This window comes from Camelina sativa, chromosome 18 (assembly GCF_030686135.1).
Source record: "Camelina sativa cultivar CO46 ecotype springtype chromosome 18, ASM3068613v1".
NCBI classification, from domain to species: Eukaryota; Viridiplantae; Streptophyta; class Magnoliopsida; order Brassicales; family Brassicaceae; genus Camelina; species Camelina sativa.
The window spans coordinates 13,208,830-13,233,364 of NC_141897.1; the positions used below are offsets into that span (position 1 = coordinate 13,208,830).

Below are 24,535 nucleotides of genomic sequence, written 5' to 3' on the forward strand. Positions count from 1 at the left end.
TCGGTTCGGTTTGTTCGCTTTTGTTAAAACTCTAACCAAACTCAACCGAAGTTAGTTTGGTTTGGTTTGTGTTCCGGTCGGTTTATGTTTGGTTTGGTTTGGTTTGGTTTTAGTTTGGTTCAGTTTTAATTCGGTTTAAGAATCAATTAATGTAACAAAATAAATTTGATTATGGTTTTATAATAGTTAATTAATCAAATAAATTAGAAAGATAGAAAATTAAAAATAATACATAATATTAAATATAATTAAATTTTTATTTATATTTAGTCAACTTTATTAGAAAAGTTAAAATAATGTAAAAAGAAATAAAATGCAAGTGGTAATAGATATGATCACATGTTTATAATTTTAATAATATTATTAATTAATTTAAGAAACACATTAGGTTAATGGTTCGGTTCGGTTTTAAAAGGAACCAAACCAAATTATTTGGGTTGTGAAAAAACATAATCGAAAGGTTGGAGTGTAGGATTGGGTTTGGTTTGGGTCTGTCGGTTGGTTCAGTTCGGTTTGGTTTGATTCGGTTCGGTTTAAATGAAATGTAATTTTAATAAACCAAAACCCAAAAACGAATTAATTGCAAGACAAAAAAAAAAAAAAGAAGCAAAAACGATCAGTCGGGTCGGGTCGTCGTCTTTCTACTCATCTTCGATTGCGATTGCAGCAGATCTTCGTTGATTTTGGCTGTTTCTATGCCGCAAGAGCTTCGATTGCAACCTCGCTGAAGAGGCTGGGGTGGAGGGGTGAGACAAACCCTAGTAGGAGGCAGCTATGGACATCGATTGCGAGAGCAAAGGGAAACGCATCGACAAGGATAACATTCGTGTCAAGCGGAAGACTTTGCAAGCTTTGCTCGATGATTGCCAAAGAGCCCTCGAGCTCTTAAACTTAGCCGAACTCAGTTCTGAAGAAGACGACGAAGAAGATAAAAACACCGGCGAGAAAGAATCGAGCAGGGGAGAAGCTTCTTCTTCCGATCGAGATGATCGTGAAGCTGATGAAGTATGTATCTCTAAATTTTTATAACGATTGGAAGCTGGTGAAAGAGACTTATATGAGTTTGTAATGACCTTCTTTGTCTTCCTTGTTTCAGTTATATGATCTCATCAAATCCAGAGTTGAATGCCATGACTTCATTGACAAGATTGAGTCAGCTCAGGTTGCTGGTGAGGAACTGAATACTTCATTTTTTTTTTTTACCCAAAATCCTATGATTTTGCTCATTTGGGTTGTATATATAATTGTGATTTCTGTTTGTTTTTAGAAGATTGTAGTAGCTCATGGGATGTAGTTAGTGAAGATGATCTTTGGGATGATGAAAGCATGGCTCAGAGTGAAGAAGATTATGTCCTTGTTAGGGAAGAGGATATAGCAGAGGGCATTGCTTGTTTCATGGCTACTTATTTATCATCACTTAAGCAGAAAAAGGTACTCAAGCTTGCTTTTTATTTTGCTCTCGTTTTTATATCAGCCTGAGTTTATTCGATTTGGCATCATTATGCAGGATTTGACTCCTGAGCAGCTTCAGAAAGGTATCCTAGGCTTTCCATTCGTAGTCAGTCAACCTTCAAAATGCTGTTAGTGTCGCTTACACTCTGTTAGGAAGACAGTTAGATCTTTAGAGAAAAAGCAGAAAGTATATAGGTATCAGTAAAGGGCATTGATTGTTTTGGGGTCTTGAAAGGGCATATGAGAGTAGGGGATGCATTGGAATTCATCCTTAGTAAGAAGTTTAACTCTCAACTTGGAAGCTTGTTATCCCGTTTACACAAACAAAGACCATTAAGTCGCCAATTTCTTTTCTTTGAGGTTGATTACGTGTGAAGTTGATCAGCGGTGGCATAGTAGAGTATTAATGTTTGATTTGTAATGTAGCACTTAGCAGAATGTTCTCAGTGAAGAAGAGAAAGGGGAAGCTTCGGAAAGCCTGGGATGGAAGTAAGGTCGCTTACAATGTAGCATCGTGGAGCGCAACTGTTATAGGGTATAAAATCTTATGAATATGCCCTTTATCATTGGCTTGCTTCTACATTGCAAAATCAATGTTACGCTTGCTTCTCCGAGTCCCATTGCTTACCCTTCTCACCAAAGTATGCATTTTTTTTTGTTTTCGCTTCACTGACAGGATCTACCAAAACCCGGTTATCCTCAGGGTTGCATCAAAGGCCTTCTGGGCGTCATGCCATGTAATATCGAAGCTTGTCTGATTGACGAAAAAGCCTTTTGAACACATCTCGCCTGTGTGATGTGATAAGTTACAGTTTAAGTTGGGCTCCTCCATGGTCCCTGTAAATAAAATTCCATCCTGTATATAGAATACCATATGTGATTCCTTTTGTTAAGTGTACCATTATTCTCTGCGTCTCCTTTTCTATACATAACAAACGAATAAATGTATGGTAGAACATCATGATAAAGCATAAAACCAACCATCAGCGTAAGTATCATAACTAGGGCATAATCATAACACCATTGAACCCAATATTTGTAACTGTTTTACGATTGAAAATCACAGTCACTTGTCCTTTTTTCTATAGGCTGCGTATGTTATTGAGTTCTATAATGATGAAACTTGGACAAACTTTCTTTTGTCTACAAACAGAAGCACCAAAAGTAGATATCCAACGATATAAGCTTGTTTGTATTACTCGTAATAAGTTGATTTTACACCATGAAACATAGTTAAAAGTTTAAGACAGTTCATTCAATTGTTTTTTCAAAGAATACAAGTTTGGTATCAAACATATACAGAGTAAAACGCATAGATATATATTATATCTCACAAGAACAAAAGAGCAACCCAAAAAAAGAAGAAAGAGAGACAATGCTCGTGGTAAGCTGACCCACCCAGGGTTTGTATCTAGTAAAGCCAAATGAAATCCTTAGTAGTTTGGTTACGGCTGACTTGTGTTTAGCTTCTACTCTTCTGGTCTCACACCCAAACCCTTACCTCATTCATTTGTTTTGGCAGCAGCGACAGATTCACAAGTCTATCTTTCTCAAGGTTTCCATGGTGCTGGTGGAGGCGGTGGAGTAGGAAACAACGGAGGAACAGCTGAGAAAATAGTGTTTTTGTCTATCTTACCAGTGGCTTCTTCTTCACCCGACAATGCCACGAGAGCTGCGACCAGACCAGCATTGCCTGCAAGAGTCGGTTCAGTGTAGTTGTAGTTCATACGGACATCGCGGAACCCGTCGCGCTTGTCAGGACCAGCAACCATGGCTCCTTCAATCGTGTTTGGGTTTGGTTTCTTACTGTCTCTCCATTTCCATCCTCCTTTGCAATTATATTTGACTTTGTTCTTTGGAATCGATGCTCCTCTGTGATGCACATGTTTTGGGTATTTTGTGCCAAAACCAACGACATAACTCATCTTCCGAGGGTTTTTACCGAGTATGTAATCAATCTGCCAAAACACAGCGAAGCCAAGTTAAGTCCAATTTCTTTAGGGGATAAAATCTAAAATGAAATTTAACAAGATTTTTGTATACTCTTGGAGAAAACTAAAGTTTCATTTTTGGATATTATCCATTACTGTATCTGAGATTACCATTTGTGTAAAGATTTAAGGCAAAGATGCATTACCTGTGATCTCGCAAAGTCACGTAGCACATTAGTCGAATAGAAATTAGGTCCACAGTACCATCCAGGAGTATCAGCAGCATCAAGATAATCACTGTAAAGTGTCGCTAAGAAAGCTGCATTTGCAGAATACTGCAACGGCTGTGGGTCTCCATGATTCAACTCTAGCAACCCTCCTGCACATACCAATATTTACATGTTATATTTCCATAACAAGAACAGATGTTATATTTCCATAACAAGAACAGGCCCAACGGTTAGAGTTTCTATTAGAGGCAAACATAAAGACTGGAAAGGTAACTTACCCTTGGTTCTGTTAAATTTGTTGAAATAAGGCAAGTATGAGCACATAACAATACTAGTCTGATTGTGGAAGGTCCTTAGAATTTCTTCATATGGATATCCAGGACTTAGAAACAACCTCAACCGACTCAACAGTAACTACATAGCAAAAGAGATTCAAAAAGTTAGGAATAATATGGTTAAGCGGATCAAGAAGACATGAATATCTAAGAAACATAAAGACAGCAGGTTGTTCTGTGGACTGACCTGAGCACCAGCAAGCTTATTGTCCCAGCTAAATACACCATAGTAAGGTCCACCCCAGAAGGCACCAGCATGCTTGGCCATAGTGGGTTGGGTGATTAGATTGAGATAGGTTACATTTCCTGTAGCATAGTACAACCAAGCACCTCCCCAAATGAACTCATCCCAATACATGCTTGAATTATAGAACTTGGCAGATTCCGCTGTGCCTGCACTGTATCTTCCTCTCCGAGTCCTTCCAAACTGATACACAGTCTTAGCACCATGGACAAGCTTTTTAGAATACTCCTTGTTGTCCTTGAATACAATGGACGCTGAAGCCAGAGCAGCTGCCATCTCCGCAGCAAGATCCGAACAGCCACCGTTGCACGTAGTCACAGGCCTTTTATAATCCATGTCCTCAGGACGCATCCAACAGTAATGATCATTAGGATCTGTATTTCCATCATCAGTATTCCCTGATCCGACCTGCCACAAACAAGTAACGAGTGAACAAACAACTCAAAACGAAAGATCCTCCTAAAAAAGGTCAGTAACTAACTAGTACCTGAGACACAAGATCGTCAATGGAGTCAGCAGTACTATTAAAAGTCTTGAGAAAGTAATCAGTTCCCCATTTGATAAGCTCCTTAACATGGACGAGCTCGCCCGCGGCTTCGTATTTAGCACTATATTCAATAACACTCCAGCTCAACATGGTCATAGCATAAGCCATGGGAAAGTTGAACTTGATAGCATCACCAGCATCATAGTAACCTCCCACCAAATCTTTATAGAAGCTTCCCGTCTCACCTCTCCCATCTTGAAGCCCAGAGTTACCTCTCCATGACACGTTGTTGTGCTTCGGCAATCTCCCAGCTACAGAAACAAAACCGTCAAAATCAGACTTAGATCTACAAATCTATCTCTATATGATCAGATCTTAGGCTAAATGATCCAAAATCAAAGTAAGAGAATCCAGACTTACATTTCTGAGCATTGAAGAACTTAAGAGCTTTGTGTAGAGCTAAAGTGTAATTATCCGGCGGAGGATTCTTATGATGATGCCGCGGCACAGTTTTAACGATCAAGGTGATAAATCCGGCGAGCAACGCGGCGGCAACAATAGTACCGACAGTCCAGACGAAGATCTTGCGGCTAACGATAATACAACCGAGATCGACGTACTTCTTCTTCTTCTGCTCCGTCGGACCAAGTAACCAGCTCTGCTGCGTCTCATCGAGCGGCCGAGAAAGAGCAGCGCGATCTAAATCGTTTAAATTCCGGCTACGATCATCGTCGGTGGCGGAATCTGCTGTGTTGATCTCCAATGGACCTCCCCATGGATCTCGTCCGTACATGATGATGCTTCGCTCAGATGAACCAACACTAAAGGATTCAGATCTGAGAATAAAAAAGAAGAAGAGAGGAAGAAGTGTGTGGAAGTGAAGAAATGTGAGTTAAGAGTCAATAATAATGAACTGTGAGATCTGGTTTTGGGAGTAGTGGTGGCTCTCTCTCTCTCTCTCTCTCTTTTTTTAGTTTTTAGTTTCTCTTCTTAAGTCTCTCCTCATCACTTCAATTATTTTTTGTTATTATCTTAATTATATGTTTGTTGTTTGGTTAATTTCTGCATGTTACGTTACAGCTAACACTAATTTTGGTATTTTGGTATTTTTTTTTTCTTTTTTGGCCAACTATGATTGAGCTTTCTGGCCAACTGGTAAAAAAAAATCTTATGTAATTTTCCTTTTTTTCTACAAATAAAGAAAAATGTTTAGACGTTTACATATTACTTTATTTTGTCGGAAGACATTAAATTATTATTTTTAAATCCACCGTTTCTCCAAAATAAACAAATTTTTAATATAAATTTGTCCGTTATAAAAATGTGAGATGCTTTGTTTACTAGTAAAGCAAATGGGCTTAATGTCGGGTAGATGATAAAGACAAGTCTCCTAATACAAAGTGTCGGTGGTGGGATGCAAATTTTTATTTATTTTATGCTTATGATTATGGTGTCTTCCACGTCATCATTTTCGTGGGCTCTAGAGTCATTACATTTTATATTAAAAACATTTTCTTACCAGATAAGAATATTTTTGCGTAAAATTCACTTATACTGGAAAATGAAAGTCCACCGTCATATTTAAATATTTCGATTATTATTTTTCTAACGTTGGTTTGTTATAATCAAATTTTTTTTCCAAGAGGAATTCACATAGTCTTTTTTCTTAAAACATATTTATAGACATTTGTGCCCGAAAAAATCGATGTTAGATCAATAATGACCTAAGAGAGAAAGAATTACATCTCATGAGTCAATTCATAGAACTCAAAGTGATATAATCTAACTTTTAATTCGATAAAAATTACATTTCGTGTTGCTGGCGTCATCATCATAGAGTTCTTCGAAATCTCACCAAATATATAAAAGTTCGCTTATAAAAAGATCATTTATATGTAATGTATTATACAAAGCCTCACGTTCTTGGATGATTTAGATAAAGCCTCACGTTCTTTCTTGTGGGGTGGGACTCCTGAGAGGCGCAAACAACACTTATTGGATTGGAGAAAGGTCTGTAGGCCGAAGCAGGAAGGAGGGTTAGGAATTCGTTCTTCTAGATTGATGAACAAAGCTCTCTTGGCAGAAGTGGGTTGGAGAGTGTTGATTGTTCATACCAGTTTGTGGGCCAGAGTGTTACAAAGTAAATATAAGGTGACTGATGTTCGTGACCTCTCTTGGATTACTCCTAAGTGTATGTGGTCCTCCACTTGGAGGAGTGTGGTTTCAGGTATTACAGAGGTGATACGTCCAGGAATGAGTTGGGTTCTGGGCGACGGGAGGAGTATTCGTTTCTGGGATGACAAATGGTTATTGAATATTCCGCTTCGGGAGTGTGCTACTAGCTTGCTTCCACAGGCTTTCGATACTTTGAGGGTGTGTGACATGTGGAGTAAAAGCACTGGATGGCAATGGAGTAGTATTGATCCATATGTTTCAGAGAATATTCGCTTGCAGCTGACTGCTATGGTGGTGGACAATGTGAATGGTGGGCATGATAGGATTTCTTTGGGTGAGGATCCTACGTGAAGTTTCTCTGTTCGTACTACGTATCACTTTCTTATGCGCGATGATACGCCAAGACAAAATTTGGCACGGCTCTATGATCGGTTATGGAGGGTTGTTGCTACTGAACGAATCAAAGTCTTTCTCTAGCTGGGAATGCATCAGGTAGTGATGACGAATGCGGAGCGTCAACGACGACACCTCTGTGAGAGTGGGATTTGTCAGGTCTGCAAAAGTGGTGAGGAGTCCTTATTACACATACTTCGTGACTGTCCTGCTATGTCGGGTGTGTGGAATAGGCTTGTTCCTCGACGAAGGCAAGCAACTTTCTTTTCTGTATCTATACTGGAATGGCTTTATATGAATTTGGGGGTAGAAAACGTTACTTATGGTAGTCCCTGGGCGACATTATTTGTAGTAGCGGTGTGGTGGAGATGGAAGTGGAGATGCGGTAATGTCTTTGGGGTGCAGGGATAGGGTACAATTTTAAAAAGAACAAGCACAAGAAATGGTCCAAGCACACAATAAATCACAGAGTGTAGGAGCAGATGTACGTAGAGAGGATAGACTGATCTCGTGGCATAAACCGACTGCGGGTTGGTTTACTTAAACACTGATGGTGCATCAAGAGGGAACCCGGGTTATGCGACGACAGGAGGGGTATTGCGGGATAGAGATGGCGGCTGGTGTGGGGGTTTTGCGTTTAACATCGGGATATGTTCGGCGTTGTTAGCGGAGTTGTGGGGAGTCTATTACAGACTTTGTACGGCTTGGGAGTGTAATGTGCGGTGAGTGGAGTTGGAGGTGGATTCGGAGCTGGTTGTTAGTTTTCTCACGACAAGGATGAGTGATTCTCATCCACTTTCCTTCCTAGTACGTTTGTGCTATGGCTTGCTTTCAAGAGACTGGCTAGTCCGTATTACTCATATCTATAGGGAAGCTAACCGTCTTGCGGATGGGTTAGCCAACTATGCCTTTTCTTTACCATTAGGTTTCAAGTTTTTAGATGTTTGTCCGGATGTGCGTAATACTGAGCTACTAGCGGATGAGACTGGATCTGCGTATCCACGTCGTGTTTGATTATAACTTGGTTCTTTTTTCTTTTTTAATAAATTATAGGAGACTCTCCTCTTTCCTACCAAAAAAAAAGGGAATTTTACTAAATGTGCCACATTGGCTATAGAATTTTTCGATTCTACCACATCTCCAAAACCTTTCCTAATGTACCACATTGACAATGAGTTTAATGACGCTTATACCCCCATTAGCTGAGGCTGCAAGAAAACGTAGGTGTTGGGCGAGGACAGACTACCTAGGACTTGGCATTAATTACATGGGTAACGTGAATTGGTATTAAATGTGGACAAAGGGGGGAGGATTGTTGGGTAAAAGGAAGCAAGATATTTTAGCGTTTAAAATAATGAATTTTGGTGTTTGAAAAGGACAAGCTCTTGTCGTTAACGAGTAGAAGACGAACTGTGTTTTTTTTATGGTGGACGACGATGAAGGTAGGTAAGAATTTTGACTTAAATTTGTAGATTTTATGAGAACGAGTTGGTATGTTCATTGTGTAACATTTATTGTCCATCTGGAAGAGGTATAAAAAGATGAATTTTTGACATTGGAGAGGAAAGTTGTGAAGTCCAAAGAGTAGACAAAAGCATTTAATAGACAAATGTATTTAAGTATACAAGAGTGTTTAGGCTTGTAATGGAGACATGAGTATAGAACATAAGCATGGATAGACAAGAGTATTTAACCAGACTTGTCATGGAGACAAGAGTATAGAGTATTTAAGTAGACAAGAGTATTTAAGTAGAAAAATATGTTTAATATAGGAAATGTCGACTATATAATAGAGAACTCGAAAAGTTAATGGTAATAAGTTCATAATTCAATAGAGAATGTGTTATGTTTAGCATTGCAACTTGAGTGATATCATTATGCTTGTGGACGAGCCTAATTATGAGTGGACAATAAACGACCTTGTAGACAAGTTATCAGTATCACAATGTGGACCACAAAATAAATGATGGACACAATATCAGTAGACATAATGGTCTAGTCTTACATCAAATTTAAAATGAAAATGCAGTACTTAAAAAAGTTACAGGCTCGAAAGACAAATTCCAAGAAGGGAAAAGAAAGGCCTTGATAGTAGTAGAAAACACCGAAAACATTTATAAAGTAGGACAAATTCATAAATGGACAACAAATTCTTGGTAGACACCTACTACATAACTCATTTTAATGTCGTCCACCATCTGCTCCGTGAGGTTATCAAGGCCCAACCTTTGTGCGTGGAGTTCGATGTATTTCACAGTGAGTGGACCACAATCTCCGATGTTAGTAATGATTGAGAGATCCACCGTGGACCACAATCTGCAACGATGGACCACAATCTGCAACTTCCCAGGAAAAATAGGGGAAGACCGGTTCGTAATGATTGAGAGGAAACAAATAACAAAGAAGCAATGTATATAGAGGACAAAAAAATACCGGAGAATCGACCCAATTGGAGGGTTCGTACAACTCTTCAAAAAAGGAACGCTTAACGCTGGTGCAAGATCTGTGCTCTGCTCACCGGCGGAAATGTTAGTTTCCATTTCCGATGAGGGTCCACCGTTGAAGTTGCAGTTCAATCTGATGTGATGAAAACAGATTCAGCAAAAAAAAAGTTTGGGTAAACTTGGCGGAAACATCGAATAAACTTACAAACTTCACCGCCGACAACTTTGGTTGAGCATAGGAAACTCCGGCGACCGAGAACAGTAATATTACAGAAAATTCTCGGGTTGAGTATGAGAGATGAGAGATGAGAGATATCGATAATAAATGCACCCAATGAAAAAACAGAGAAACAAATAATTTTTCTTTTTACAAGAAAATATGAAAAGACAAGACATGCAAACTGACAAAACATTCAAATGAATTCTTTGTTTACACAAACCTTCAACAACGTCGTCCCGGATTATAAACGTAATTCAACTTTTACAATTTGGTATATTAGAAAAGATCTAACCAAATGTGGTAGAACCCACAACTTTAGTTAACAAATGTGGCAATTTTGTTAAAAAACTCAAAAAAAAAAAAAATGTAATGTATTATAGATTCACTGTGTTACAAAAGTTACATGGAATAAGATACTAATACAATTCATTAGGAATTTAAGATACATCTGTCGGTTATCTTTAATTAATGATTTTTAAAAATACGAATATATCTCAATTTATAAAGAAAAATCCAAAAAAAAATCAATAAATAATATGACCAGTTTTGTAATTTTTAGACCTTATCAGATTGCATTTAATTATATATTATATGTCCCCATTGTACCAAGGAATACCAATAGAAGATGCATGCTTATACATTTTGATTACTTATTCTTATAAATTAAACATTGAAAGATAAAAACATACACACATCATCCATAGCTGTTTCTTTAATACATACAGACTGCGAGTATCTAAACTATACAAATATACTTTTCCTTCACATTACCATATAATGTTCTTGCCTCTTGAATCTTGAAAGCTTAACTAGCCTAGAGATCGAAACTGTGGCTGTTGAAGTGGAAGAGAGGATGATTCGCCGATCGACAGATGCTATGTGACCGTATCTCTTTCGCTACGGTCGCCTGAAGAGCCGCTGGACCGCATACTATCACTCCAACATCCACACTTCCCCATTTCCCATTCAACGACTCAAATATCTCTGCAAAATCACAAAACAATAATACAAATTTACATAAACCGCTAATTTTTTTTAACTAAACCTCTAAAGTACCTCTGTACCTCTAAAGTCAGGTCTGGTGCCATAACACATAGTGGTGTAACTCTGGACATCTTCTTCTTCTATCTCCAAGCCTTTGAGCTCTGCTGTAGATGGGTTATGGGGTTCTTCTACATTCAAATATACCTTTTCATTGCCATTTGCTTCCCCTTGACCGGTTTTGTGACCCCAGCGATGCCAGAAAACAACCACAAGACCTCCAAAAATCAGCACACTTGCAACCATACAAACAACAAACAGAAGTCCCCTGTACCACCATGTCATTATGTTGTATTTGTTTATGTAAAAGAGGTCCAACAACGTGATCATTGCAATAAACCCAATGGTGGAGACAACTAGGTACAGTCCAGACCATATGTTATCCCCTGTACCAACGAGAACCGACATGGGACACCCGTTGGTTTGTTTTGGCTTGACAGAAGGATGCACCACCTTGTGAACCATCCCATCTTCCTGTTATGAACATGAAACAAAGCAGAGTTCAACTAACTAGTTAAGGCCTACCGCAGATACCAAAAATCTTATACATGTAATTAGACTTACCAATAGAGGCTCGGATTGTCGTGTGACGTAGATGTGAATTTCAAGGTTTAGTTTCTTAGAGAAGGAAGGGCAAATGGAAGGTATGTCAATTGCTGAGAGAAGAGAGAGCTCGTCTGAGTTTTTAATGGCCCAGACAACTAAAACCTTACTCGGTAAACAAGGTTTCCCATCTCTTTTACGGTGTAGGATATCACTTAAGATGGCGAAAAATGGCGTAATCCCGATTCCTCCTGCTACTAAGACCAGGTTCTCGTACCCTAAGTGGTAAGGAGATTCATGGCCATAAGGTCCCTCCACACAAGTTGTGATTTTGGGATATGACTGAGGAGAAATGAGCTGGTCTTGATTCTCTGCCTCATATAGATTTGATAACTGGTCTCTAAGCTTTGCAGTCCATCCACCAAGAACCTTTATGAGAACAGCAACATGATGGTTCCCATCTAAAGGACTTGATGAAACACTGAAAGGATGCCATTGTAGCCATGATAGTTCCCTCACTTGAAGAAAGATAAAACTAAGCGCATTGTATCTCATATCTGGTTACAACAAAATTGGAGGAACAAAGTCAGTAAAATGGCCTTTAGATTAGAGGTACAGGGAAGAGAGAGATTAAACATAGTTTGTTACTTGGTGGTTTGGAAAGGACTAGTTCGAGAGTTCCACAGGGTAGGCTCTTTGCAGAGATTACATCTACAGTCCTTCTGGATTGGCAGAACCTCAAGAAACGGTCAAGAATGAAAAGAAAAATTCCTCCAGAAACAATACTGAACAAGTAGTCACCAACGTGAAGTGCCAAGAAGACTACAAAGACAATGTATAGTTGATGGGTGTAGAAGAAGAGCTCAAAGTAAAGCTTTCTCATGGTGTGAAGCGACGTGACCCACATCAGTAAACCAGCCACTAGACTAATAACTCCGGGTAAAATAGCAATTCCAGTAGCTTTCCATTCAAATAACTGAGAGGAATAAGTAGTGATGATTAAACTTTAATATAGAACACAGTAAGAAATATAAATAAGACTGTGTGTGATAAAATCATCTCAAAACCTATTGGTATTAAATAAACTAGGCTTTAGTATCATGTCAAGCTTAAATGTTGTTGCAGGAATCTTACACTCTTTAAAAGTTGACCTTGAATGGCCCATCCAACAACGTAACAGAGGCCATGTAAGGTGAAGAAAGCCATAGTGATATGACCAAGCCAAACATGATATCTTGTAGCATGCTCGAAAGGGATATCGATAAGACGGAGAAGAACGGAGCCTCTTGAGATTGGAAGAAACAGAAACACCATACACAACAATCCAATCATCCCAAAACGTAGACCCGTTACCTCCAGGAGAAGAACACTGAAAACACACACACACACAGCCACAAATAAATGATTGAAATGAGACAAAAAAAAATAAAAATAAAGCTGGAACAAAAAAGAAGGAAATGAGTTAAAAAGAACCTTCTTTCGTTAGGAAGCACATGGAATAATTCAAGAAGGCTGAGATTTCTCAAGGTATAAGCATAGATAGCCCATAGGAAAAAAACAGAGAAGACCAAAATCCCAAGAAACTCAGCTGCAGAAACAACCCCAAATGGTCCATCCACAAGAACAGGAAATGTCCATAGCCTAAACCTTGGGAATTTCGATATCTTCCTCCTTCACAATCACCAAAACACACATTTATGTAAGAACAAAAACCAAAAGAATGCAATTTTATACAGTTACATATTATAATATGCTTTGACACTGTATGTGACAATCAGCTCAATAAAATAGTTTAAAGAATCTCTTTCCACCATACTTACTTAGTGAAGACCTTCTCTTCCCCAGAGATGATGATATAGAGAGAAGCTAGGACGGAGATAACAAGAATCGGACCACTAAAAATTAGGAACATGCTTCCTGCAAGTTTTGGACAATTAGATGGTTAACAGTTTGGACAATTATCGGAGAAAACAAAGCAGAAGTGATGGTACATAATGTAACCTGTTGTGCCATAGAGAGTTTTGGAGGACACAGCCCTCCAGTTTGTGAGGAGTTGATCGCAGAGTGTTCCAGGGTACATCAAAAGGAAGACAACCCAAGTCACGAATATCACAGACATAACAACTTTCAATACCCATTTCAAAGATGAAGTCACCACAGAGGAGGATGATGATGATGATTGCTCTTTAGACAAGAGTGGGGTTGCATGTTCATCCATCTTGCTTTGAAGATTCTATTTTCTCAATGTTGTGATGAGAGTTGGCTACAGAAGAAGCATCAGCTTTTAAGGAGAAGAAAATACAATATGTAGGGAATAAATTGAAAAAATTCAAGAGGATATGATTAAGAGAGCCAAGGAAGAAAATTTCTGGACCAGTGAGGTTTACATCATTCTCATTTCTGAAAGATTCCATCAGTTACATCAATCCTAGTACACAAAAAAAAATAAAATAAAATGAATTTTAGAAAAACAAAACAAAAAAAAAAAAGAGTAAAAGAGAGGAGGGCATTATTACGTGAGAGTTAACGTACTTGGGAGAGAGTCTCACCGTTTCATTTCAATCACAATTTGGGGGGGGGGGGGGGGGGGGGGGATGGTTAACAAGTACTGATTTATAGTAGATAATTCATATAAGATGATTATTATGACGATTGTAGTGGTTTGTCTGTTGGACCAACTGCGTTACTAAAATTACAAGTTAAAAACAAATAGAGTAATCAATGGAGCACGAAAGGTACATGATATACTTTCCACATTTGAGAGATTCAAGTGAATTAAGCTTGCTACGTTTCACAATTGAATTGATTCTAGAACTAGTAAAAGATTTAAAGGGATTAAGAAATTGCCAAGAAACATAACTATTAACTAGGCTTTAACCCACGATACACCGCGGGACTATATTTTTAAAAGTAAAATAAAAATGTAATTTTTAAATAGATTAACTATATATGTGACTAATGTTTTGTAAAATTTAAATATATATTCCTTATATCTATATATTATTTAGGTTTACCGGTTTAAATTGTTAAATTCAGAATATAACATGTGGTATACCGTAGTATTGTTTATTTATTTTACATGATCGTAATTTAATAATCTTAATTAGATATGCCTAATATTCAAATGTCGATGGTATTAACAAAATACTGAACTGATAATTTACTAACAGTCAATGAAATAATTTTTAATTTATATTAACACCCAAACTCATCCCGCTAGATATCCAAACACAATTTTTCTTCTTCGCTTAAGTACAACATACACGTTTTTCAAAATCCAATTAACGAAAAATGCAAAAAAATATAGTACCAAAAATCTTGCTAATCAAGTATATATTATCTTCAAAATATCTTAATTTTAGAATTGTTTATATATGATTCAGAAATAAGTTATGAAATATGATAATTATTTTAATTTTTTTTGGCAGATAAAACGGACAAATATGTATTGACCTAAAGATTAATTTGAGATTTGCACATACATTTTTATTGTTAGCATTAAATATTGTAATGAATTAAGGAGATATTTTAGGAAATATTTAGGAAATTTACAAAACAAATATTTAATGGGATATTGTAATTAGTTGTTGATTGATTAAAGAGATATTTTAGGAATTTTTGTTCTGCACAAAATCTTGGTTTTAAATTTTATTTTATAAATTAAAATTAAAAATATTTAATGCCGATGGCATGCTTGTAAATAAGTGTGAATTTCAGGATTTATTTTATAAATGTCTCCAAAAATGTATATATAGATGTGTTAAGTTTTTCCAACACTAATCAACTAGTTATAACCATTTAGAGGAAAAAAATGGAGATGCATTGGCTAAGGTTTCTTAGACTTTTCAGTAACTAAACCAAAATCTCAAAATCAAGTAAGATAAACAGAACCACTTAGCTAAGTTTTTACATGTCAACAACTTTTGTGGTCTGTAAAAGGGTTGATTGATCATGACGAAACAACTCCCATGGCTGGCCTACAAGAAAACATAAGCTGATATAAGCCCTTAGGCTTGGCCCAACAACAAAAATAATTTGTTGCAGAGAGATCATAGTAGGACATCTTAGATACCAAAACTAAGATTACCGAGCACTAGTAAAGAAAATGATGGAGACTCGTAAACATGTCACCAACAACATATAAAGACACTTGAATTCACCACAAGTGGCTTGCTTTCCCAAAAGATGAACACAATTGAAATAAACAAATCCAAAAAGATTTCTTTACTCATGTTAGTCCAAAATTATCTTCCGAGTCCTCAATTTATACGAAAAGGGACTTAAAATCGTAATTTTATCTTACATAAAAGGAAATGGTGTTAAAATGCAAATGAAAGATTAGAGGAAATTACTCATGTTTAATATGATAGTGGGGCAAAGGCAAGTAGCCCATAATGAAACCCAACAGAATCAAACATTAAATTAAGAAAGCCCAATAGGCCCATATAATTAGCAGAAACGATTACCGGAGTACACAGAGAAGAAACAATTCCGGAGAAGATCAGAAGCTATGTCCGGCCGGTTTCTGTGATCTCAATATTAGATATATTATTCCGGTTAATTGGAAACAGAGAAGCCAAATTCTGGAGTTTCACGGAGGAGTTAACCAAATCTGAATTATAGTTCTAGATAACCGGAATTAATATATCTAATACTCAATGATCAATCTCGATTGCACACTATTAGATGAAGGAGAGAGTGAGAAAGTTAGTTAGAAAACCAGACTCAAAGAACTCATTCTCATTCAGCTTAATGTGTACATTTACATTTTCTCTTCTTATATATGTATCACATTTACTAAACCGGAGTTAACAATCCGGTTAACTCTAATCAATATAAACCAGTTTCATCTATATTCTAATATCCCCTCAAGATGGCATGTAGATTGAATTCAAACCCATCTTGCCAATAAGAGAATGAAACTGTCCAGGCTGTACGACTTTAATAAGAACGTCAGCCAGTTGTTGATCCGTCTTGACATGGAGTGTCTTCACAAGACCATTAGAGACTGCTTCTCTGACTTTGTGACAATCCATCTCCAGATGCTTGGTTCTTTCATGAAAGACATCATTATTTGCAATCTGAATTGCGGCTGTGTTATCGCAAAAGAAAGCAACCGCTTTAGCTTGAGGTACCTGCAGTTCAGTCAGTAGATTCACTAACCATTGAATCTCTTTGACGCCGACCCCCATTGCACGGTATTCAGATTCAGCTGAAGACATGGAGACAGTGCTTTGTTTCTTGGACTTCCAGGAGATCAAAGAGGTTCCAAGGAACATGCAAAATCCAGTGGTGGAGCGTCTAGAATCCTTACAAGAACCCCAATCAACATCTGTGAAAGCTGTTAAAGTAAGATCTGCAGTAGCAGAATAGAACAAGCCCAAACCAATGCTTCTTCAAATAGTGTAACACTATGTAGGCAGCTTGTAAATGAGAAGATTTAGGAGCAGCAGTAAACTGACATAACCTGTTCACCGCATAAGTAATATCGGGTATGGTTATTGTCAAATACATCATCCTTCCCACCAATCTCCTATATTGCTTTGGATCATCAAGCAGAGGCTCCTTACTATCTTGGACAAGTGATACATATGGATCCATCGGTACAGTAGAAGCCTGACAAGCCAATAAACCAGTTTCTTCGAGTAATTCCAACGTATACTTTCGTTGACAGATGGAGATTCCCTTGCTAGATCTTGCAATCTCAAGACCAAGAAAATAACGCAATGGTTCTAGATCTCGAAGCTTGAAAGAACTCCGTAGATCAGATTTGAGTTGAGTAACATCTGCCTCATCATTTGATGTGATGATAATATCATCCACATACACCAGAACAACAATATATTTTCCTTTATGATTCTTCACAAACAGTGTGTGATCAGTATGTGCTTTCTGAAAACCAAGTTTCACAAGAACATAGCTAAACTTCAGAAACCATTGACGCGAGGCCTGCTTTAAACCGTAGAGAGATTTTATTCAACTTAGAGACATGATTCGGTGATAGTTTCTCTCCTGGTTTTGCAGTATAGCCTGGTGGAAGAGTCATGTAAACTTATTCATCGAGATCACCATTTAGAAAGGCATTAGAGATATCCAACTGATGTAAACTCCACTGTTTGGCAGATGCTACAGCTAAAAGAGTCTTGACTGTAGTCATTTTCGCAACTGGAGAGAAGATATCAACAAAATCCACACCTTCTTGTTGTGTATATCCCTTTGCTACAAGGCGTGCTTTGTATCGTTCCAAGCTTCCATCAGAATTGAGTTTAGTTTTATAAACCCATTTGCACCCAATATCATGTTTATTTGGAGGGAGTGAGCAGATAGTCCAGGTGTGAGTACTTTCAAGAGCAAGAAGTTCCTCATTCATGGCCTGGATCCACTCATCAAATTTCTTGGCTTGCTTGAAAGTAGCAGGTTTTGCAAATTTAGTGACTGCACAAATATATGCTTTATATTCCTCTGTGAGATGTTCATAAGTCACATATGAAGCCAAAGGATAAGGAACATCTGTAGCAGTCAGATTGCAGTAGTAATCATGTAGATAGCCAGGTGGGTTAGATATTCTCTTAGTCTGCTCAATGAGGGGATTATCAATTGCAGAAGAATCATTCTCACGACCAATTTCATTCACAACTGTAGAGGGTTCCCCGACTACTACAGGAAGTTCACTAGTATCTATGGGAAAATGATTAATAACTACTGCAGAATCCGTCATAGAGAGAAAATCAGGGTAAGAGTTAGGCGTACCATCAGCAAAAGGAAAGATGTCTTCATGAAAGACTACATTTCGAGAAATGTGGACCGTTTGAGTCTCCAAATCCAGCAGTTTTTAACCTTTGTACCCTGTAGGATAACCAAGGAATAGTCAGGCTCGTGATCGTGGTTGAAACTTGTGCCTATTCTTTGACGAGGTTGAGCTGTAACATAGACAACCAAAAACTCTTATTCCCTTATAATCTGGTTTCTTCGATGTGAGAACCTGATATGGAGTTTTATTCTTCAGAAGAGGTGAAGGTAGTCTATTAATGAGGAAAAACGAGGTTAATACACAGTCTCCCCAATACTCTAATGGCAGATTGGCTTGAAACATGAGAGACCTTGCTACATTCAAGATGTGTTGGTGTTTTCTTTCCACCACTGAGTTCTGTTCTGGGGTTTCTGGGCATGAGTGGTAAGCTATGATTCCTTTGGATCTATAAAGATCTATGAAAGATAACTCTGGAGCATTATCTGATCTTACTCCTTTAAAAACTGCTTTGTACTGAGTCTCCACCATTCTTAAGAAATCTGGGAAAACAGTAAGTACCTCTGACTTAGTTCTTAACAGATATAACCATGTCACTCTGCTGTGATCATCCACAATCGTGAGGAAATATCTATATCCTTCTACAGTTGGCACAGAGAATGGTCCCCATATGTCAATATGAAGCAAGTCGAAAACATTCTCACATATATTGTTTTGGGAAATATAAGGAAGATGCTTTTGTTTAGCTTGGGGACAAATGGCACAATGAAAATCTTCATTTCTCTGTTTAACACCAAGTACATCTGTAATAGAATCTATCTTTGCAACAGATGGATGACCTAATCTATTGTGCCACAAAGTTGTATCTACAACAATGTTGACTACACAAGATAAGTCTTGATTCCCTGGAACTGTGATCGAAGCTCTATCAAGCATATACAGATTGCAGATTTGTTCACCCCTCCCAATCATCAGTCCCTTGATAGGATCCTGTATCATGCAAGATTCTTGATCAAACATAACACGACAACCCAAATCTCTGGTTAACTGGCTTACACTGAGGATATTGAGGCAAAAATCTGGGATATAGAGGACATTGTTCAAAATCAGAGACTCATTTAGTCTAATCTGACCAATTGATGCAATCTGTATATCTGGTCCAGTAGGTAAGGTCACCGTTTTACCACAAACACTATTAGTCATATTCACAAACAAGCTTTTATCATGTGAAACATGATGAGTAACACCACTATCTATGATCATAGACCTAGATGACAATGTATTACCGGTGACTCTCAAGATCCCTACAAATTTTAAAGTAGAGGACAAGAAAGCCATACCAGGCAATGCAGTGATAAGACCACGAGAGGTAGATGGCATCGAAGTCTGATCGAGTGGTGTTGAGAGCTGTGAGTTGAAGTAGGCTATAACACCCTGAATTTGATCTTGAGAAAGTGCTTTTGACTGATTGCAGAAAGTGTTATCATTGACAGTTGGATCTGTTAAATTCATCTGAGCCACTACTGGTTTGTTAGAAGAAGTAGTAACCTTTCCCTTATGCTTGAAACCCACTGGATACCCATGTATTTTGTAGCATTTCTCTATAGTGTGACCATTATAACCGCAATGAGAACAAATGGGCCTGCCTGTCTTCTGAGTGTAAGTAGCGTTGACTGATACAGGATTTGTTGAGATTTTAGGGTTGGCCACATGAAAGACTGAAGCATTCTGGACAGGTGTGATGCTTCACTGGCTATATTCCTGATCAAGTAGGTTGTATACTTCAGCAAGAGTAGGAACATTCTTCTTCATGATGATCTGACTTCGAGCATTTGAATAAGATTCATTTAGACCAGCTAAGAACTTGATGATCTTTGTGTGCTTAGCTTGAACAGACGTAGCTCTGCAACAGTTGCAGTTTTGACAAGTCTTAACACAATCTGCTCCATCAAGATCATCCCATAGTGTTTTAATCTTTGTATAATAGGCTGATAGCTCTGTAGATCCTTGATGAAGAGACCAGATTTGTTGTGTAAGTTGATAAGATCTTGGCAAGTTCGTGATGTGAAAACGCACAAGTAAGTCTTGCCACATCGCAGAGGCGTCTTTGAATCGTAAAATACTCCCATAAATCTCTTTTGTCACAGAATTCAGAATCCAAGATTTTACCATTGCATTACATTTTGACCATATGCGATAATATGGATGTGTTTCTAATGGTCTAGCAAGAGATCCATCCACAAACGCAAGCTTATTCTTAGCATCTAAGGCTGTAGTAATAGCTATATTCCAGGTGTTATAGTTTGTTCCATCAAGTACCTCAGAGATGATAGAAGATCCTGGATTGCCGCCGCTGTTCATGAAGTAAGGAGAGTACTGAATTCCATCAAATGCGAATTGTTCTTGTGACATTTGAGATGAGAGAGGATTTGGAACACCAAAAGATTGTATCGGAATGGAAGATGAAGCAGGATTGACTCCAAAGGGAGCAGGATTGGCTCCAAAAGTAGCAGGATTAGCTCCAAAGGTAACATGATTCACCGGAATAGATGGATCTTGGAAGTTGCTCACCGAAATAGGTGAATGTGAAGGTGATATCGTCGGAGAAGACGGGTAACTCGCCGGAATAGGTCGAGTGGTCTTCGATCGAGCTGGATTTGCTGATTTTGCTGCAGAACCAGAACCGCGAGCTAATCGCTTTGAAGTTCGACGAAGCGTAACCATTTTTGAACTCAATTTGTTAGAAATTATCAATCGGAGGAAAGATCCGATCAATTTAGGTCAAAGAAAGTGGAAGAAGATGAAGATCGAGAACAAGATCGAAGATGATGAAGTTGATTCATCGCTCTGATACCAAATTAGATGAACGAGAGAGTGAGAAAGTTAGTTAGAAAACCAGGCTCAAAGAACTCATTCTCATTCAGCTTAATGTGTACATTTACATTTTCTCTTCTTATATATGTATTACATTTACTAAACCGAAGGTAACAATCCGGTTAACTCTAATCAATATAAACCAGTTTCATCTATATTCTAATACACACTCTCTCGCATATTGAGATCAATGCAGCGTTCAGAGTCGAACAAATATCTCTGCTTCAAATCCAATTATGAAATGCAGGCACCTTCACTCTTCAGACATTATACATTCATCTTACTAGTTAACTGAATTGCTGCCATACATAACTTTACTAGATTAAGACCCAGTTGAAATTCATTTTATTTATATTGTAATTTTTATATAAAATATAATTTATGTGATTGTTTTTAAAAGTTTTTTTGGATAAAATATTATGCAATAAAATCATATGTTAAATATGACGGCTTAAAAAAAACAAATATTTTGTAAGTTTTATATTGTTAATGATTTTAGATAAGTACCCGTGCTAGAACACTGGTTAAATTTTATTTTATACAAAATTTTGTATATTTTCCATTTTAAAATAAAATTTTAATATGTTGCATTTGATTATATATGTGAAGTTATTTCAACAATGTATATTGTACATCATGATTTGAATGTCATTATAAGACATAATTTTATATTAAAATTTAAATATTAAAATTTTGACCTGTTACCGAGTAAATTTTTTTAATTCAATAGGTATTATTTCTAAAGAATAATATTACTAAAGCTTGAATATTTTATAAATTGAACAATTTATATTTGTTTTTAAAAATTCAACTTATAGTATATCCGGAAATAAAACTATTTTTTAATTAGAATAAATAATTGATAATTTATTTGTTTCACAAAATAGACTCATATATAAAAATGAAAGGTGAAGTATAATGATAATTAACAAATTAATATTAAGTTAGATATCAAAAGATTTTATTTGATGAATAATTTAATAAAGAAAATTAATATGGTAAGTTAGATGATATGATTCTTTAGAATATTCACTTTAAGATTTTCGGTATAACCTATTTGTAACCAATTAATCTATCATTAATATATAACATATTTGTAACCAACTTATTAAAATTATATAGTATACAAAACAATGTTGTGTACTTCCGTTTTATTATAAAGGGGATAATTTCAAACAATTACCAAAACAATAACCCTAATCTTCCTTGTGATATTATGCTTGTATATGACATGTTTAATATATTATTATCCAATGTTTTTCCACTTTCCTTGTTGATCTTTTCGGAAGTTGTTGAGATTCGTAGAAATTTCCCATAGGAGTGTCTAGGGCATTCAGGGTATTTTGGGCGCTTCCGGTTCAATTATATTGAGTTCGATCTATAATTAATGTAAAATTTGGTTTTGTTCTGGTTTTGATCCGGTTAAATTAGTTAATTTTGGTTATTTTAGAGATTTTTGGGTATTTAAGACATTTTCAATTCGATTCGGTTCTATTCAATTTGATCTATAATTATTGATAAATTTGTGATTAGTGATTTGTTAATTATGTTTTATGTAAACAGTTCTTTGTACATTATTAATGTTCGTGATTTGTTAATAATGATTTATGTAAGCAGTTCTTTGTACATTTTTCAGCATTATACAACTTTATACATATTGTTGTTTACTTGTTACACTTCTTTGAGAGTTTGTGAAGAATGTGATTATCGATATATAAAGCATGCAAGGTTTTTGATGAAATGCCTGTATGAGACTTGGTTTGTCGAAGTATAGTTGTTTTTGGGTGTAGTTGATAGAATTAGACATGGTTTGTAGAATGTGTGAAAAGAATTTGAAGCATGGTGTTGTCAAATCTTGTTTTTGTTTTGTCTTCTATCTTTGATTTGGGATCTTTTGGGAGTATTGATTGACAAGGGAATTAGGATCTCTTGTTGTGAATGAACTCAAAATGGGGTTTGGTTATTGATGGGGTAACTCTATGCACGGAAAAGGGTGAAAAGCAAGATCATTGGTGTTTTGCATGCGTTGCATCTTTGAATACGAGATACGTTGTTGTTTTATTGGGGTCAAACTATGAAATGTAAGTGGTACAATTCTCATATTTTAAAAAGAGAGGTGATTCCTATTTTTCATGGTTATGGGCATAAAAAATCGTACCCGAATCCATATATAAAAAATTATCTAATATGTTTTATTTCTAACCCATTTATCCAAACCCAATTAGATTAATATCCAAATCCGAACGGGTTACCCGAATGCCAAGCCCTACCGCTCCACGAGTCGACAAGGACCTGAAACTAATAGGTCAAATGGTTGATTGGGTCAAAGGTTTGAATTCTTTGGAGCGAACTTGATACCATTGGTGCAGAATCTGTATTATAAATCAAGGTTTAAGTTGATCTGAATAAAGTTATGTTGAATCTTCGAAAATGGTGTGGCTATCTACAAATGAGGTCAAATGGCTCCATATAAACTAATCCAAATATTTCTGCCACAATCTTGCTAACGAATATCACAACGATTACGCAGACCCGCCACAAATTTTCAAGAAATAAATGTCTTTAATTTTAAAAATTAATTTTGTAGAAGAAAATCTAATAATTCCTTTTTTAAAGGTCCCAAAGATCTAATCTTTTGTATTTTTTTTTTGTCGATAGGATTCCATTGATAACAAGGCGGGATTACAAGGTGAGATACAAGAGTTGGCAAGGATATTAATCCTTCCAAAGGCATAAGCCGACGAGCACAAAACACTCCTGGAGACTAAAGGGAAAAACCCAAACAACTTAAAACATAACATAACATCCCTTCAATTGCAACCCGGATCAGAAATTAAAGACCCAAAAATAGACAATTAAACTTTAAATCTTTGAAAATTAAAATTTAAAACAGATTGGAGACAAGAAAAACCACATAAACGAATGTTAATACAAAAATCTCCTAATCGCAATACTTGACCCGTATAAAGTATCGTGCGACCTCTTTTTGTTGCTCCGGCGTGGAACTACGGAGGCGGTGAAACATCTTCTAACCCTAAAGACTCTTCAGGAGGAAAGGAAGGAGATCTAGATCTACGGTGGTGAGATTTCTTCATCTGAGACAGTGAAGACGAAACCTGTTGAAGACTGCCTCTGCCATGGAGGACGACCAGATCTGAAGATATGCGTGACTATAACACAAGAACCAAGCCACTACCTAAGGATGGAAAGATTTAAGCTTTAAAAATCTAGATCTGGAAAACTGGATCTGATGCCATTGGAAGAAAAAAGAGAGAGATGTACCGAGAAAAGGAGAAACAAAGCTAAACACAGAGAGAAAAAACCCGACTCCGGTGATGAGAGAGCCACCAAAGCTGTTTAACCTAGACTAGCGGCGGATTTGTGTTTTAATCTTCTTTTGTCTTTAGAGGCACAAAAA

General features: G+C 36.9%; 3 protein-coding genes, 1 long non-coding RNA gene and 1 pseudogene across 8 annotated transcripts; 1 reads left to right on the top strand and 4 right to left on the bottom strand.

Annotated features, from left to right (window-relative positions):
- Positions 1 to 545: 545 nt before the first annotated feature.
- On the top strand, positions 546 to 2,365 carry LOC104760955 (uncharacterized). Of its 4 annotated transcripts, none has more exons than XR_015589329.1 (6): positions 546 to 1,005; positions 1,097 to 1,169; positions 1,271 to 1,431; positions 1,508 to 1,535; positions 1,889 to 1,987; positions 2,129 to 2,365. XR_015589329.1 is itself a non-coding variant. In XM_010483959.3 (6 exons), the coding sequence occupies exons 1-6, from the start codon at positions 775 to 777 to the stop codon at positions 2,208 to 2,210; spliced, it is 687 nt and encodes a 228-aa protein (XP_010482261.1). In that variant the 5' UTR covers positions 546 to 774; the 3' UTR covers positions 2,211 to 2,365. The 4 variants fall into 4 exon arrangements, 2 of the variants coding, with proteins under 2 accessions (XP_010482261.1, XP_010482262.1); XM_010483959.3 differs by having other exon boundaries at positions 1,268 to 1,431; positions 1,879 to 1,987; XM_010483960.3 differs by having other exon boundaries at positions 1,879 to 1,987.
- A 264-nt stretch (positions 2,366 to 2,629) lies between these two features.
- Positions 2,630 to 5,872, bottom strand: LOC104760956 (endoglucanase 25). Its single transcript, XM_010483961.2, has 6 exons — positions 5,100 to 5,872; positions 4,680 to 4,990; positions 4,136 to 4,600; positions 3,892 to 4,027; positions 3,590 to 3,762; positions 2,630 to 3,410 (listed from the first exon to the last, which is right to left on the bottom strand). Exons 1-6 carry the CDS (start codon positions 5,470 to 5,472, stop codon positions 3,003 to 3,005), a joined length of 1,866 nt encoding a protein of 621 aa, XP_010482263.1. The 5' UTR covers positions 5,473 to 5,872; the 3' UTR covers positions 2,630 to 3,002.
- Positions 5,873 to 9,228: 3,356 nt separating this feature from the next.
- On the bottom strand, positions 9,229 to 10,027 carry LOC147922864 (uncharacterized). The gene is made up of 3 exons (XR_015589330.1): positions 9,897 to 10,027; positions 9,681 to 9,824; positions 9,229 to 9,583 (listed from the first exon to the last, which is right to left on the bottom strand). It is a non-coding gene; the product is annotated as an uncharacterized LOC147922864 (long non-coding RNA).
- A 524-nt stretch (positions 10,028 to 10,551) lies between these two features.
- On the bottom strand, positions 10,552 to 14,066 carry LOC104760957 (ferric reduction oxidase 7, chloroplastic-like). 2 transcript variants are annotated; one of them, XM_087500020.1, is made up of 10 exons: positions 14,028 to 14,066; positions 13,870 to 13,923; positions 13,497 to 13,758; positions 13,316 to 13,412; positions 12,969 to 13,166; positions 12,630 to 12,864; positions 12,144 to 12,471; positions 11,517 to 12,052; positions 10,976 to 11,426; positions 10,552 to 10,895 (listed from the first exon to the last, which is right to left on the bottom strand). In XM_087500020.1, the coding sequence occupies exons 3-10, from the start codon at positions 13,711 to 13,713 to the stop codon at positions 10,726 to 10,728; spliced, it is 2,232 nt and encodes a 743-aa protein (XP_087356146.1). In that variant the 5' UTR covers positions 13,714 to 13,758; positions 13,870 to 13,923; positions 14,028 to 14,066; the 3' UTR covers positions 10,552 to 10,725. The 2 variants fall into 2 exon arrangements, with proteins under 2 accessions (XP_087356146.1, XP_010482264.2); XM_010483962.3 differs by having other exon boundaries at positions 14,012 to 14,061.
- Positions 14,067 to 19,198: 5,132 nt separating this feature from the next.
- LOC147922865 (uncharacterized) lies at positions 19,199 to 20,337 on the bottom strand (annotated as a pseudogene).
- Positions 20,338 to 24,535: the final 4,198 nt, after the last annotated feature.